Source organism: Lampetra fluviatilis, chromosome 55 (genome assembly GCF_964198595.1).
Source record: "Lampetra fluviatilis chromosome 55, kcLamFluv1.1, whole genome shotgun sequence".
In the NCBI taxonomy this organism is placed as follows: domain Eukaryota; kingdom Metazoa; phylum Chordata; class Hyperoartia; order Petromyzontiformes; family Petromyzontidae; genus Lampetra; species Lampetra fluviatilis.
Genome location: NC_136329.1, coordinates 5,846,348 through 5,861,926, shown reverse-complemented (window position 1 = coordinate 5,861,926; position 15,579 = coordinate 5,846,348). Strand labels below are relative to the sequence as shown.

Genomic DNA, 15,579 nt, shown 5'->3' with positions numbered 1-15,579 from the left:
CGGCGGTTTTTGGGATTTGCCTCGTATTACCGAAGATTCGTGCCGGGTTTTGCGACGATTGCGAGGCCTTTGCATCTCCTTACGGGTAAAGGACGGAAGTTTGTTTGGGGACAGCCGGAGGAGGCGGCCTTTCGGAGTCTGCGTGATCTATTGGCCACGGCCCCAACATTGGATTATCCTGATTTCGATCACCCATTCATTCTTGATACGGACGCGAGTGACACAGGTATTGGGGCGGTGTTATCACAGTCTAAAGGGGGTGTAGAGCGTGTCGTGGCGTATGGTAGCCGAGTCTTGTCTCCTGCGGAAACCCGCTACTGTGTCACTCGCAGAGAACTATTGGCGGTTGTTTTTTTCCTACGGCAATTTCGACCATACCTCTACGGTCGTTCTTTTATTGTGCGTACGGATCATGCGGCCTTGCAATATGCCCTTAAAATTGACCAGCCATCTGGACAGTTGGCACGTTGGTTGGACACGCTACAGGAATTTTCCTTCCAAATTCAACATCGGAAGGGAGTGCGCCATGCGAACGCTGACGCACTTTCCAGATTACCGCGGCGCGCCCCTTGTAAATGTGAGTCGGGGACGCATAGGTGTTCGCCGATTCCAAACCCCCCTCAGCCGCTCACGTTGGCCGTCGAGAAGTCGGACACTCCGATGGAACCGGGACCGGCTGACGGGGTTTTGAATCTGCCGCGGTCTGTCTGGATCCGGGAACAGATGATGGATGAGTCATTGGTGTCCTTGCGGAAGCGGTCTGCTAAGGACAATGGGAGTCCAAGTACGGCTGTGGGGCCGCAAACCGCTCTCCGAGATGGTCTGCTTATGTGGCGGGAGGGGTTCCAGGAACGTTGGCGCCTGGTGGTACCAACGTCCTTGCGGTTCGAGTTGATTAGAACCCTCCATTGTGACACTCTCTTACATTTAGGGGTGCAGAAGACCTTGTTGACGTTGCAACGTCATTATTTTTGGCACGGCATGGCGACAGATGTCGTAGGGCACGTGCGCGCGTGCCCTGCGTGTGCACAACGTAAGCCGCCGAAACATCCTTACGTGCCGCCTCTCCAGTCGATTCAGGTGTCTCGAGTCAATGAATTGGTGGCACTGGACATATTGGGACCTTTTCCACCATCGGCGAGGGGTAATAAATATTTGCTGGTAGGGGTTGAGTACCTCTCCCGTTGGCCGATGGCCTGGCCGTTGCCCGATCAGTCGGCCGCGGCCATTACCGACGCCTTTTTGTTTGGGTATATTATGGATAAGGGGGCACCTGAGAGACTCCTCACGGACCAGGGCAGGAATTTCTCTTCTAAATTATTGGCGGAAGTGTGCGCGGGCCTTGGGACTAAGAAAGTACGGACATCCCCATACCATCCGCAGACGGATGGTATGGTTGAACGGCTGAACAGGACATTGTCTGCCATGCTTTGCCATACCGTGAGTGAACAACAATCAGATTGGGATCTGCACATCCCCGGGGTGCTTTCGGCGTACAGGATGACGCCTCATGCGGCTACAGGATATTCGCCGTTTTACCTTATGTATGGTCGGGAAAACGTGCCGCCGGTGGATGTGCAATTGGGAACTGGGGTGAAGGGACCTCGTAAACCACTTCCTGAATACATCCAGGACACGGTTCGCCGAGTCGCGGAGGCGCGGGAGAATGCCCGCGTGGCTACGGCCAAAGCCCAGGCCCGGAACGAGCGATATGCGCGACGGTCTGAGGGGGAGTGCCCTTGGAAGGTTGGGGACCTAGCCTGGCTTCATTGTCCACAGGTACGTCCGGGGACCTCGCCGAAATTGCACAAACCCTGGCATGGTCCCGTACGCCTCATTGCGGTTCCCAACCCACAGTCAGCACGCGTCCAGATTGGGTCTCGTCGCTGGGTTGTGCATACGTCGCGCTTGAAACCATATGTTGCTCCCTTACATGATGCGTCATCCCCCAATGTTGCCTTGCCGGGGTCTGTTGCTGCTGACTCTCCCCTGCCTGCGTCCATTGATCTTGCTAGAGCGCCTGTCGTACCTGTTCCAGACAGGCCGGCCGTGACATTGCGGGGGACGAGGGGCCCTGCTCGGAGGACGCCTGCCAGGTCTGCGGGACCTTCGAGCCCTGCAGCCCTTCCGACCCAGCTGCGGGCACGGTCACAGGACAAGCCCAAGACTAACTCTTTAGGGACACGGGACGTCGGTGGACTTCCAGCTGCGACAGGGGGATTACCCCCTGTCATTCCTCGACTTTCATCGCGTTCCCGTTCTGCGAGTGGGCCGCCGACCGTCCGGGACGGGCCGGCGACCCGCACACGTTCCAAATCGCTTACGTTTCGTTGATTGTTGCTGTCTTGTTATTTTCTTCTTACAGTTGTATTTATTGCATGCTTTTTGTACGTTCGTTGATGTTAATTGCGTTGTTGTTGTTGTTCTTGCTGTTACATTGTATGCTTAGTGTCCTTTAGGGGGGGAAGCTCGGTTCGCCGCATTACGATTTGCTATTGGTCAGCCGAGGTCGGCTGGGATTTTTCTACGGGGGAGGGTGGTGTAATGCGGGCGTAAGCGACCTTCCGGATGTGACGTCACGGGGGGTGGAGTCATGTGACGTGGGGGGAAGGTTCGGGTCCTTAAGCGGGTAAACCGGAAGGGGAAGGCAGTCGGGGTGTGAGCGGAAAAGAGTGAGGCCACGCGGGCGGGTGTGGAGAGGGGGGGCGCCGACGGCCATCGGGAGCCAACCCCGAAGATAAGAGGAAGCTGCGGAGTGGTGTGCAGCTGCAGAGGAGACAGCCAGGAGGGCTGCGTGTTAGAGGCAGCGGTGTGGCTGCCAGGAGGAGCTGCGGAGAGAGAGAGAGAGGGGGCTGCTTGTTAGAGGCAGCGGTGTGGCTGCCAGGAGGAGCTGCGGAGAGAGAGAGAGCAAGAAGCTGTCAGAGCTGCGGAGGGAGAAGAGCAGCAGCGAGTACAGCCAAGGGGGGCTGTGTGAGAGAAACAGCAGCGGAGCTGCTGTTGTGGATCGGGCCGACATTGGAGTCAGCACCGTGGAGAAGCTACAGAGTAAAGACAGCCGTGTGGGTGTACAGCACGAACCGAATAATAAAGGACACTGAGCCAGACATCGTGGTCCAGTCGTTTATTACACATACACTCGCACACAAACATACACACACAAACACGCACACAAACAAAACACACACACATAAAGACACAAACATACACACACTCACAAACATACATACACACAAACATACACACACGCACACACACAAACGCACACAAACATACATACACACACACAAACATACACACACACAAACACACACATAAAGATACAAACATACACACACAAACATACATACACACACACATACACACACACATACACACACACATACACACACACAAACGCACACAAAAAAAAGTAGTACACGATAGGACGCACGTGTGTTTTTATTTTCACGCCGCGTCCACCGACACAAACTTTCAAAGTTCGACCCAAGCGAGGCTTCCAAAACCTTCCTCCCTCGCCCAGCGATGGCGCTGCCCTGCTCGACGCCAACCCTCGACGCGAACCCTCGACGCCTGCCGCCACGGGAGATCGACTTGCGAGCGGCGAAGCAATCCGGTGAGGCTGGCAACCGCAGGCGCGACTCGAAATTTAACAAATCTAGGAGCAAACCTGGAAAAGCGGTTGCGAGTAGCAACATCATCAACACCAGCTAACATCATCACACGCCTCGGCAAAGAGAAGCAGTTCCAGCCCATCACGTTAGGGGCGAGTTAATTAAATGTCCAAATATAACAGGCAAATTTTTAAATACTTTATATTAAGTTCGCTTGCTTGCTTGCGACCGTGCAAATCTTTCGGTCGTTTTTTAACCCACTTCCCGTGATCCAATCGAGCTGACATTTTGCACACAGACTCGTTGTGCGTGACGATTAATGTTCGTGAAAATTTTTTTCCAAAATTTTACACTTTTTAGGACAAAAATATTATATTTAATTACCAATTGCTTAATGGTGGCAGGCAATCATCTGACCCATAGGTGGCAGCCATCTCAAGCCAGAGGACGAGAGGACTCTAGCCGCCACGCATGTAAAGGATTTATAGTGAAAAACTTTGTTTTTACGGGTTATACTTGTTAAGTTGATCATTTTGTATGGCCCGCGAATGATGTTATATTAATATCCAAATGGCCCTCGGCAGAAAAAAGGTTCCCCACCCCTGACTTAGTGGGCCGAGAGTGAACAATCTACACGGTCAGCTGTGCTTCATTTTCAGTGATTTATCCGATAGTTTATTTTGTGAGTTTGAATCCACGAAACCGTGTGTTGGCGGAGAAAATCTCACTTAATTTATAACCCAACCTACATTAGGGGATTTTTGGCACAGATATCCGCGGGAAATGGTTATATTTTTGGATTGTCCGTGATTTTGAATCATCCGCGGCCATTCTCACCATCATAAGCGCGGATAATCGAGAGTCTACTGTACTTTAATTCATTATAACCGTTCTATGAGTGCGTGATGCTATGGGTCTTTGTGTGAGTCTGTGGCTCTCTGTGTGAGTCTATGGGTCTCTGTGTGAGTCTATGGGTCTCTGAGTCTATGGATCTCTGTGTATGGCTCTCTGTGTGATGAGTCTATGGGTCTCTGTGTATGGCTCTCTGTGTGAGTCTCTGGATCTATGTGTGATGAGTCTATGGGTCTCTGTGTGAGTCTATGGGTCTCTGTGTCTGGCTCTCTGTGTGAGTCTCTGGCTCTCTGTGTGGTGAGTCTATGGCTCTCTGTGTGAGTCTATGGGTCTCTGTGAGTCTACGGGTCTATGTGTGAGTCTATGGGTCTCTGTGTGAGTCTATGGGTATCCGTGTGAGTCAATGGCTCTCTATGTCTGGCTCTCCGTGCGAGTCTACGGGGTTCTCTCACCATCTCGTTTGTCTGCCTCACTCGTTGGCTCGCGTTTGCAAATGATCCCCGTCCTGCCCTCAAGGGTGAGTTCTCCTCCTTCAGAAATCAGAATCAGAAAGGGGTTTTATTCGCCATGAAAGTTCGCACAGACAAGGAATTTACTATGGCAGGAAGGTGCATACATTCAACATGAAGGAATCTTAAAATTAAATAAGTGGTTTACAGTCTAACTATGCTAAAGGTACAAAGTCTAACTAATACTAAGGGGCTAAAGTATGTAAAATTTTGAATAAGTATACAATATATAATGTGAATTAGCCGTAATATACAATCTTAAAATACAAAAATGCAAATAGGATAACATGTTGTAAATATGGCAAGCTGTAATTTTGTAGATAAAATGTTATAGTAAGTGTAAAAGTCATTTTAAGTGTAAAAGTCATTTTAAGCCCTTGGCCTTGTTGAAGAGGCCAACAGCGGATGGGAAGAAACTGTTTTTATGACGTGAGGTTTTGGTCCTGATGGACCGCAGCCTTCTGCCGGAGGGGAGTAGCTGGAACAGAGAGTGTCCAGGGTGAGAGGAATCGGCCACAATCTTCCTTGCTAGCCTCAGGGTCCTCGTGGTGTGCAGGTCCTCAAGGGTTGGTAGATTGACCCGGTCAAACAAATTTAACTTAACCCCACGGATGCTTTTCTCTGCACACACTCTTCTTTTCCAAGCTGCCAGTGAGGCGTGGAGACTCGCGTTGCCGGTGAGACTCTCGTTCACGTGGATCGGTGTCATGGATTGATCCCCCCCTTGGAACTTGCGTTTCATCGGTTCAAGTGTTGTGTGTTCAGTGTTGTCGTTGTGTTCTTTGTGTGTCTGTGTTGTGTGTGTGTAATGTGTGTGTTGGGGGCCGTCCATAAATGACGTCACTCACCTGGGGCGGGGGGTGGGGGTCAGACGTTTGTGACGGGGGGGGGTTTGAGAAATGTGACGTCACATAATATAGAATTGTTATAACAACACTAATTGTTATAACAACACTAATTGTTATAACAACACTCGTACAACATCAGAGTGCAGCGCCACATTAAAGCATGTTTCATTTGGGGGGGGGGGGCGGCAGAGCTTTGTGACGTCATATTTGAGGGGGGGTCTGACTTTTTGTGACACTGACGAGGGGGGGGGGTGAAAAAATCGTCAAAAATCGCGTGACGTCATTTATGGACGCCCCCTAAATACGACGCACTACAATGACAATAGTTAAAAGCGATTTGAAGCATGTTTTATTTTTTTTGAGGGGGGCAGAGCTTTGTGACGTCATATTTGAGGGGGGGGGGGGTCTGACTTTTTGTGACGCCGTGTGACGAAGGGGGTCAAAAATCGTCCAAAACCGCGTGACGTCATTTATGGACGGCCCCTTGATCCTTGTGTGTGAGCGCAGAATCGGCGGGGAAGCAGAAGAACGACGCTGGCACTGCGTTCGAGGATCCAGGGCGGCATCCAATATCCGTGGTGTTTGGAGATGACTGCTGTGTTCTTGGTACGAGCCCCACCTGCTTCACTGCCTGCAGATTCGATCAACACGAACACGTACACACGCGTGCTAACACACACGCTAGCACACGCTAACAAAGACAAAGATCCCCCGTATAGCCTTAATAGACTGTAGAGGCAAGTGCTGTTAGCGAGCACCTATGAAGGCCAGCACGGCACACGAGGGGTGGGTGGCCAACACCACGCCCGGCCGCCTTTGTCTCCTTAGTGGCGATGTTTACACATCGCACCAGGTACTCATTTGAGGCTGAGTCGACCTAGGGGAGGCCCAGGACCGGTTCAGATAATCGTCACTGGTGTTGGCCGTGAGCGGGAATCGAACCCGGGTCGCCTGGGTTTATAGCGCAGCGCGCTAACCACCACACTATCGCTCCCCCCACCACACTATCGCTAACACACACGCTAACACACATGCAACAATAACAACAGCCATTCGCCACTAAGTGGCGGTGACGTCACCACGACGCTTGTGCCAGGCCATGTGCACCTTGAGGCCACGTGAAGTGTCGATCGCCCGCTGGCAGGAGGTCACGGGGCAGACCCAGCAGGTGCCACAGGTCGACTGACTGAGAGCGGAACACACGCAGCGAACAAACTCATCGCTATCTCGTCACGTCCCGCCATCCTCCTCCCCCCCCCTCCCTTGTCATCCGCAAGATCCCAACTCGTCCCACGTCAACCATTACTTGAAGATCGGCGAACAGAACCCTGCGTGGAGCGCCCGGATTGCCGAGCTCGCGTCCACGCCTCCGCAGAAGGTAACCGCCGACACTTTCCCATCGCCGACGAGCTGTCCAGTGCCCCCCCCTGTCCGTCCGTCCGTGCCCTTTCCGCTGTGCCCCTTTATTTTTGTGTCTCCAAACGCAAAAATTAATGACGACGACACCGGTTGAACCACCCTCGCTCTTTGGTTCTTTCGGTAAAGTCACGTAGGTAAAAATAAAATAAAACAAATCGCGACGTTTCGATCGCAACACGTGCGATCCTCATCAGGTGGGACAACCACAGCAAGAAAAAAAGCTGAAGTAGGCGAGAGATCTGCCGGCAGAAGGCTCCGGTCCATCAGGACCAAAACCTCACGTCATAACAAGTAAACCCGTAAAAACAAAGTTTTTCACTATAAATCCTTTATATGCGTGGCATCGGGGCGGCTAGAGTCCTCTCGTCCTCTGGCAGCATTAAACAATTGGTAATGAAATATTTTTAAAAAAATTCCCTAAACAGTGTAAAATTTTGGAAAAAATTTTTCACAAATGCATTGTCACGCACAACGAGTCTGTGTGCAAAATGTCAGCTCGATTGGATCACGGGAAGTGGGTTAAAAAACGACCTAAAGATTTGCACGGTCCTAAGCAAGCAAGCGAACTTAATATAAAGGATTTAAAAACAGTTTCTTCCCATCCGCTGTGGGCCTCTTCAGCAAGGCCAAGGGCTTAAAATGACTTTTACATTTAAAATGACTTTTACACTTTAACATTTTAACTACAAAATTACACCTTGCCATATTTACAACATGTTACCCTATTTGTATTTTTGTATTTTAGGATTGTATATTACGGCTAGTTTACATTTTATATGGTATACTTATTCAAAAATTTACATACTTTAGCCCCTGATTATTAGTTAGACTTTGGAATTTTAGTATAGTTAGACTGTATACCACTTATTTAAGTTTTAAGATTCCTACATGTCGAATGTATGCACCTTCCTGCCATAGTAAATTCCTTGTTTGTGCAAACTTTCATGGCGAATAAAACCCTTTCTGATTCTGATTATATAGGTACGAAAGGGGGGAGGAGCAAGGGGGGAGAGAGAGAGAGGGGGGGGGGGTAGGGGCGAGGGGGGGCCTCGTGAGCGCTAGGGGGAGAGAGGACGTGAGGCTCGGGGGGGAAAGTGGATGGGGCTAGAAGTGGGAAGTGTAGACACGGGGGGGGGGGGGGGCAACAGAAAAAAGGTGCTGGTAGACCTGCAGTTACGATGGAAACAACCACAACCAGTGAACGCATTGCCTGGTTAATAACATCCTTCCAATGAACCACCGCTGAGGGCGATCGCGACCGGCGTTCCGGTCCGCGACTGATTTTTATTGTTGGGGCGGGGGGGGGGGCAGGAGCTGAGATCGCCGCGTAAGTTAAAACCTTGCAGGCAGCACCGGAATTTGTTTTTCAAGCGTTTAGAGATGGATTCACTTCATAAGTCCATGATCTTTGTGTTTCAGCTCGCCAACAAACTGACCACGTACACCTTGATCGCCATGGCCATCTTCTCGCGTAGGTCAACCGCATTCAGAGACTCGCGTAGAGACTCATAGGCTCACGTAGAGACGCAGAGACTCGTGTAGAGACCCGTAGGCTCACGGAGAGACGCAGAGACTCGCGTGGAGACCCGTAGGCTCACGTAGAGATGCAGAGACTCGTTTGGAGACCCGTAGGCTCATGCAGAGACACAGAGACTCGCTTAGAGAGCCGTAGGCTCACACAGAGATGCAGAGACTCGCTTGGAGACCCGTAGGCTCATGTAGAGACGCAGAGACTCGCGTAGAGAGCCGTAGGCTCACGCAGAGACGCAGAGACTCGCTTGGAGACCCGTAGGCTCACGCAGAGACTCACGCAGAGACACAGAGACTCGCACGGAGACCTGTAGGCCCATGCAGAGACCCAAAGACTCGCACAGACTCGCGCAGAGACGGACTCGCATTGAGAGATCCACACTCACGTAGACACAGAGACAGACTCATGTGGAGACCCACAGACTTGCACAGAGACCCATAGACTAACATGCAAAATAACACTCACTTATAGGCATTTTTAGATCATGGCTGATGATTATGATGGTGCAAATGATGCTGCTGCAGATGATAATAATCCTTCTGATGATGACGATGATGCCACTTCTGATGCTGAAAAACGATTTTATCATTTCCCAGATGTTGGTGGTGCTGCTGCTGCTGTTGATGATGACGCTGCCAATGTTACGATACAGGAAGGTCTGAACGTCACGGTTCCGTTCGAAATGAGTCACGCCGACACCAAGCAAGTCTCCCTGCTCAGCGGCAACGCTACGCTGGTGAGTGGCACGCACGGGGTTCACAATGGCCGTGCCAACCACCACCGACTCGCACGCAGAGACCCAGAGACCCAGCGATGCACGCCGAGAGCCATGGCCTCGCTCAGAGCGGGAGAGAGAGAGAGATGCGGAGGAGGCTCGCGAAGTGACCCCATGGGGCCAAGTTTGGAGGCAGTCGGCCCTCCAGCAACAACAGCGGAGGAGAGGAGGGGGCAGAGCGACGCTCACAACAACTAGCGGAGACGCCGGGCGGATAAAACGGAGAGTTGGTACAGTGGGGAACACAGGTGGTGCATCTGTGAGTGATTTCGCTCGGTCAACCCATAGGTGTTGTTTAGCTGCTATAAATTTCCACATGATAAGCCAGGTCGCTTCTGAAATAATAAGTAATATTTAAAAAAAATAGTTTTTTGAAACACGCTTTAATGAAATGTACCGTACTAGTAATGGAAGAACTCCACGACTCTAGGAAGTGGCCCCGAAACTTGCCATAACGTAAGGGACTGTGGTGATTTACAGCCACCGTTAGTTGAGCGTGGACAATTAGACCCAAGCCGAAACATAACATATAAAAAATAATGTAATAAAATATGTTTTTTTACATTTTTAATGATAGAATATAGTATTGTCACCAGTATAACATAAGTGTACCAAGTTTGCAGTCGATACCACATTGGGAAGTGGGTAAAAATTGAGTTACAAGATTTGAGGATACAACAGAGTGAGTTAATACAAAGCGTGTAATAAAATGGCTATTAAGTCAGTGGGCTTTACCTGGTAAAACTAAAATAAATCGTAGAAATAGAACCTGGCTCTGCCCCGTGACCTCCTGCACCTAGCCTGGCACAGCAGTCAACCCATGTCACCTGGGTCTCTCCCGTGACCTCTTCCTCCTGCACCTAGCCTGGCACAGCAGTCAACCCACACCATTTGGGTCTGTTCCGTGACCTCCTCCTGCACCTAGCCTGGCACAGCAGTCAACCCATGTCACCTGGGTCTCTCCCGTGACCTCTTCCTCCTGCACCTAGCCTGGCACAGCAGTCAACCCACAGCATTTGGGTCGGTCCCGTGACCTCCTCCTGCACCTAGCCTGGCACAGCAGTCAACCCATGTCACCTGGGTCTCTCCCGTGACCTCTTTCTCCTGCACCTAGCCTGGCACAGCAGTCAACCCACAGCATTTGGGTCTGTCCCGTGACCTCCTCCTGCACCTAGCCTGGCACAGCAGTCAACCCATGTCACCTGGGTCTCTCCCGTGACCTCTTCCTCCTGCACCTAGCCTGGCACAGCAGTCAACCCACAGCATTTGGGTCTCTCCCATGACCTCTTCCTCCTGCACCTAGCCTGGCACAGCAGTCAACCCACAGCATTTGGGTCTGTCCCGTGACCTCCTGCACCTAGCCTGGCACAGCAGTCAACCCACAGCATTTGGGTCTGTCCCGTGACCTCCTGCACCTAGCCTGGCACAGCAGTCAAACCACAGCATTTGGGTCTGTCCCGTGACCTCTTCCTCCTGCACCTAGCCTGGCACAGCAGTCAAACCACAACATTTGGGACTGTCCCGTGTCCTCCTCCTGCCAGCAAGCAATGAGAGTCTTCAACACTTGACTTGACAGCCTCAAAAGTGCACCTGGCCTGGCACGAGTGCCGTGGTGAGGTCACCGGCAGTTGGTGGCAACCAGCTGCTGCCATGGCGAGATGTTAACTACCTCGCCTGGTATGCAGGAGCTCGTGGGTTCAATCCTGACCCAGCCCCGTAGGCGCGTGGAATTTTTTTCCTCCGGTTTTTCCCTCCACGTTTATAATGTGCATCGCGCGTTCAGATGATTTTGCCGCCGCTATAAATGTCCACGTGATGATGATGATGAGCCCACTTGGTTGAGATGTCGTTTGTGATAGGCAGGCGGCCTGGGAAAAAGAGCTAACAAATCTCAGTGGGGCGTAAAAATTGCTAAGTTGAGTATGAATTTCTGTGGGTCTCTATGGTTCTGTATGAGTATGGTTATCTGTGGGTTTGTGTGGTTATCTGCTTTTATATGAGTATGGGTCTCTACATTTAGAGGATTTGGCTGCTGATATAAATGTCCACTTCAAGTTCAAGTTAATTTATTAGGTATAGCCCTGTGAGCCATTCGGCTCTTGAATCGGGTGCAACCGCAACAACAAAAAACAAAAAACATGAACAAAAAACATCTTAAAGTGAATATGTGATTGAGTGCAAACAGAAAATCCAAGAAAAGACAGCAAAATATTGCAGAAAAAAAGCACCGGACACCAACGCTGTGTGCAAAAATCCCAGTGGGATGCAAGTCAAACAACAACAACCACAAGACAACTTAGATTAAGGCCATCAGTCTAACTCTGTACTACAACAAACAAACATGGCTAAACCAATACACTTGATGATGATGATGATGATAAGCCCACTTGGTTGAGCCATCATTTGTGATTGGCAGGGGTCGCTCCTGAAAAAATAGCTACTCAGCTCAGCGGGTCCTCACCTTTGTAAAATAAAAATGGCTGCTTTAGTTTTAGTTGCCGTCTTGTTGCTGGTTTCTCTCGGCGCGTGACTCTGCCCCACTGCAGGCCACCTGCTACACGATGGGCATGACGAGCTGCGACGCGTTGACCGGCGCCACCCTCACCGTGAAGGACTGGTCTCCCCTCCGAGGACTGGTTTTCTTCCCCAAGGCGAACATCGGAATTTACATCGTGATTCCCCTAGACGCCAACGGGCACTTCGGCGCAAGGCTCCGCATCAGCGGTGTGTACGCGCGTGTGCGCCTGAGCGTACGTGTGTCGGTATGTGTGTGCACGTGCGTGAATGTGCGTGTGTTTGAGTGCGTGTGAGCATACGTGCGTTGGTGTGAGTGTGTGTGGAACATAGGTAGAAAAATTAAGAGATCACGAACGTTTCGATCGCAACACAAGCAATCGTCTTCACCTGAAGACGATTGCTTGTGTTGTGATCCATCGTAGGTTTAACCAGGCTGGATTGTGTAAAGAGCTCACAAATCCTTGAAAGGTCTGGGAAAAGTCCCATCGGTGAGCTCCTCCAGCAGGCAAGGCTGCATTGGCTGGGTCATGTAGCCCGCATGCCCAGCCACCGCATGCCTAAACGGGATAAACGGGCTCGGCACAGGCTGGAGAAGAGATGGAGTGATGTGGTACAACAGGATGTGGAGTTTAGTGGACTTGCCAATAACTGGTACCAGCGGTGTCAAGATCGGCCTCTGTGGAGGAGGCTCGTGAAGGATGCTACTGGGCAGTTGGAGGCAGTCGCCCAATAGCAACGATGGAGGGCAGAGGAGCGCCGCTCACAACAACGAGCGGAGTGCCGGGTGGCTAAAGCACAGCAAGTTGGCATAGTAGGGGACACAGGTGGTGCATCAGCCAGTCATCTCAGTCAGTCGACCCATGGCACCTGGGTCTGTCCCGTGAACTCCTGCCAGCGGGCGTTCGACACTTCACGTGGCCTCAACGTGCACATAGCCTGGCACAAGCACTGTGGTGATGTCATCGCCACTTTGTGACGATCGGCGGTTGTTGTTGTGTGTAAATGTGTGTGTGTGTGCGCGCGTTGCTCATAGCGTGGTACTGGCCACCCACCCCCCTCTATGTGTGCCACAGTATGTCCTTCATAAGTGCTACTCGCGAACAGCACTTGCCCCAACAGTCTGTTTAAGGCTATACGGTGGATCTTTGACATTGTACTCTTTGGTTCTTTCGGTAAAGTCACGTAGGTATAAAATGAAATAGACCACGACGTTTCGATCGCTACACAAGCGACCGTCATCGGGTGGAACAGACACAGCAGGAGAACTGCTGACATCGGAGAAAGAGCTGCTGCTGCAACAAGAGTTTATACTGGTAGGAACGAAGTGAACCAGCCTACAATAGATTATATCGTCCGTCCGTCCGTCCGTGTAGCAACATCGCCCCCTACTGCAAACACTTGGCAGGACCCTACAAAAACCTTTAGACTCAGTGACGCTTTCCTGGCTAAACAAGTGTAACATTCCCTTATAATTCCCTGAGATAGCTTTTAATTAAAAAACCTTTACACTCAGTCAGGCATTCCTGGCTGAACAAGTGTAATAATACATGATGTTTATGTTCTTTGGTTATTCGTTCCTACCAGCCCACCCCACAGGGACCTGTTATCCGATTTTGGTGGGCTCAACTCAATGGTAAGTGGGAGGAGCTAGAAAAGGAATTTGTACGTAAATGTTGCAGCAGAACTAAAGAGTATGGATCCCTGCAGTCACGAAAACTTCAGATCTAGAATTAATAAAAATAAAATAATAAAAATCACGACGTTTCGGAGGCAACACAAGTCTCCGTCATCAGGTGGGACCGTCACAGCCAGATTTGCTGCATCAAGTGAGGCAGGGATTCAAGATGACGGAGACTTGTGTTGCCTCTGAAACGTCGTGATTTTTATTATTTTCTTTTTATTAATTTTAATTTCATTTTTTACCAACGTGACTTTACCGAAAGAACTAAGCGTATGAATCCTTGCAGTCACGAAAGCTTCAAATCTAGAATTCAGATCTAGACTTTGACATTGTCTTTGTGTATGTGTGTGTGTGTGTTTGTGCGCGGCTGCTGTTGTTGTTGTGTTTATTGACGCAAGGTTGTTGTTGTTGGTTCCTGCGTTCACAGTGGAGCCCCTTCGTACAACGACTCCTCCCGTTCACCCATCGGACCGGCCACCATCCACCACTGCATGGTCACAGTCTCATGTCACCCTTCTGGTCGTCGGGCTATTAGTTACATTAGTTACATTAGTCACATTAGCCATATTAGCCTGCGTAATTTTCTATTGCGTGCGTCGTGTCAATTGCCGTGGTGAATACCGCTGTGTGTGTTGAAACCAGACGTCGCTTAAGCTTGCGACCGCCCCGTAGAACGCCGACGATTTGTCGTGACGCTGTATTTTTTTGTCGTTTGGGGAACAATTTTGTTAGTTTATTTACAAACAATTATTTTCAAAAGAAAAGCCCAATACAGGGACTCCTCTACTCACGAGCATTCGACTTGCGAACTTCTAGTTATACGAACAGACCTGTTCGCATGTCTGGTTGCCTGTTCGGACCGCAATATCTGTGGGCGAAGGTCTCCTTTGGGCGGAGCATGAAACCACCCCCCCCCCCACTCTCTATAGTGGGTCTCGTGAGCTCTCACCCGGCTAAGGGGCCGCCCATAAATGACGTCACGCGATTTGGGACAGTTTTTGACTGCCCCCCCCCCCCCCCGGTCACACGATGACGTCACAAAGCTATGACGTCACAAAGCTGTCCCCCCCCAAATAAAACATGCTTCAAATCGCTTTAAACTATTGTCATTGTAGCGCGTATTTAACGTGGCACTGCACTCTGGTGTTGTAGGAGTGTTGTTAGCACAATTCGTGGTATAACAATTCTATATTTAAAGTTGCGCATTTTGACGTGACGTCACATTTCTCAAATCTCCCCCCCCCCCTCTCGTCACACATCGTCATAAATGTCTGACCCCCACCCCCTAGGTGCGTGACGTCATTTATGGACGGCCCCTAAAAACAATGTAACAGTGATCATAGGAACTGTGATTCAAATTTAGCAATAAACGATATACATAATTAGATTTAAAAAAAAGAAAAAATGTTTGCCTTGTTTTGCTACGAGGTTAGACGGCAGGCAGGGAGGGGGGGGGGGTGTTACAACAATCATCTTGTTCGAACGTGGTTTGATGTGGTTGGGAATTGAACAAACAAACCTTATAAGCGTTTCGAAGGTTGAATCTCTTTAATGATTATATTACGGGGTTAAAGTTGCAATTGTCAACATTCGTAGTTCTAAATTTGAAGTTTTCGTGACTGCAAGGATCCATACTCTTGGTTCTTTCGGTAAAGTCACGTAGGTGAAGAAACACACATTCCTCCTGCGGAGGGAGCTGGTAGGAACGTTGGGTTGCTCGGTCAATGGCCTGCAGGGTCAACGGCGGCGTGGTGTATTCCGCAAATATGGCCGACTGTGAGGGCGGGCACAAGCCGGCGTGAGTAGGTTAAACGTTGAGTTTAATAAGGGCACCAC

The 15,579-nt window shown here is 50.3% G+C and overlaps 1 protein-coding gene across 1 annotated transcript; it reads left to right on the top strand.

The window, feature by feature from the left end:
• Positions 1-3,522: 3,522 nt before the first annotated feature.
• Positions 3,523-14,645, top strand: LOC144949951 (uncharacterized). Its single transcript, XM_078879941.1, has 8 exons — positions 3,523-3,613; positions 6,328-6,426; positions 7,098-7,198; positions 8,659-8,710; positions 9,367-9,506; positions 12,092-12,269; positions 14,171-14,237; positions 14,624-14,645. The coding sequence occupies exons 1-8, from the start codon at positions 3,523-3,525 to the stop codon at positions 14,643-14,645; spliced, it is 750 nt and encodes a 249-aa protein (XP_078736067.1).
• The last annotated feature ends 934 nt before the right edge of the window (positions 14,646-15,579 follow it).

What these genes read in the sequence shown, in the direction of transcription:
- LOC144949951 (XM_078879941.1), top strand. Translation starts at nt 3,523, where the DNA reads ATGGCGCTGCCCTGCTCGACGCCAACCCTCGACGCGAACCCTCGACGC. An exon ending in CGCCATGGCCATCTTCTCGC is followed by an intron (nt 8,711 to 9,366) that starts GTAGGTCAACCG and finishes ATCATTTCCCAG; the next exon opens with ATGTTGGTGGTGCTGCTGCT. An exon ending in TCAGCGGCAACGCTACGCTG is followed by an intron (nt 9,507 to 12,091) that starts GTGAGTGGCACG and finishes GCCCCACTGCAG; the next exon opens with GCCACCTGCTACACGATGGG.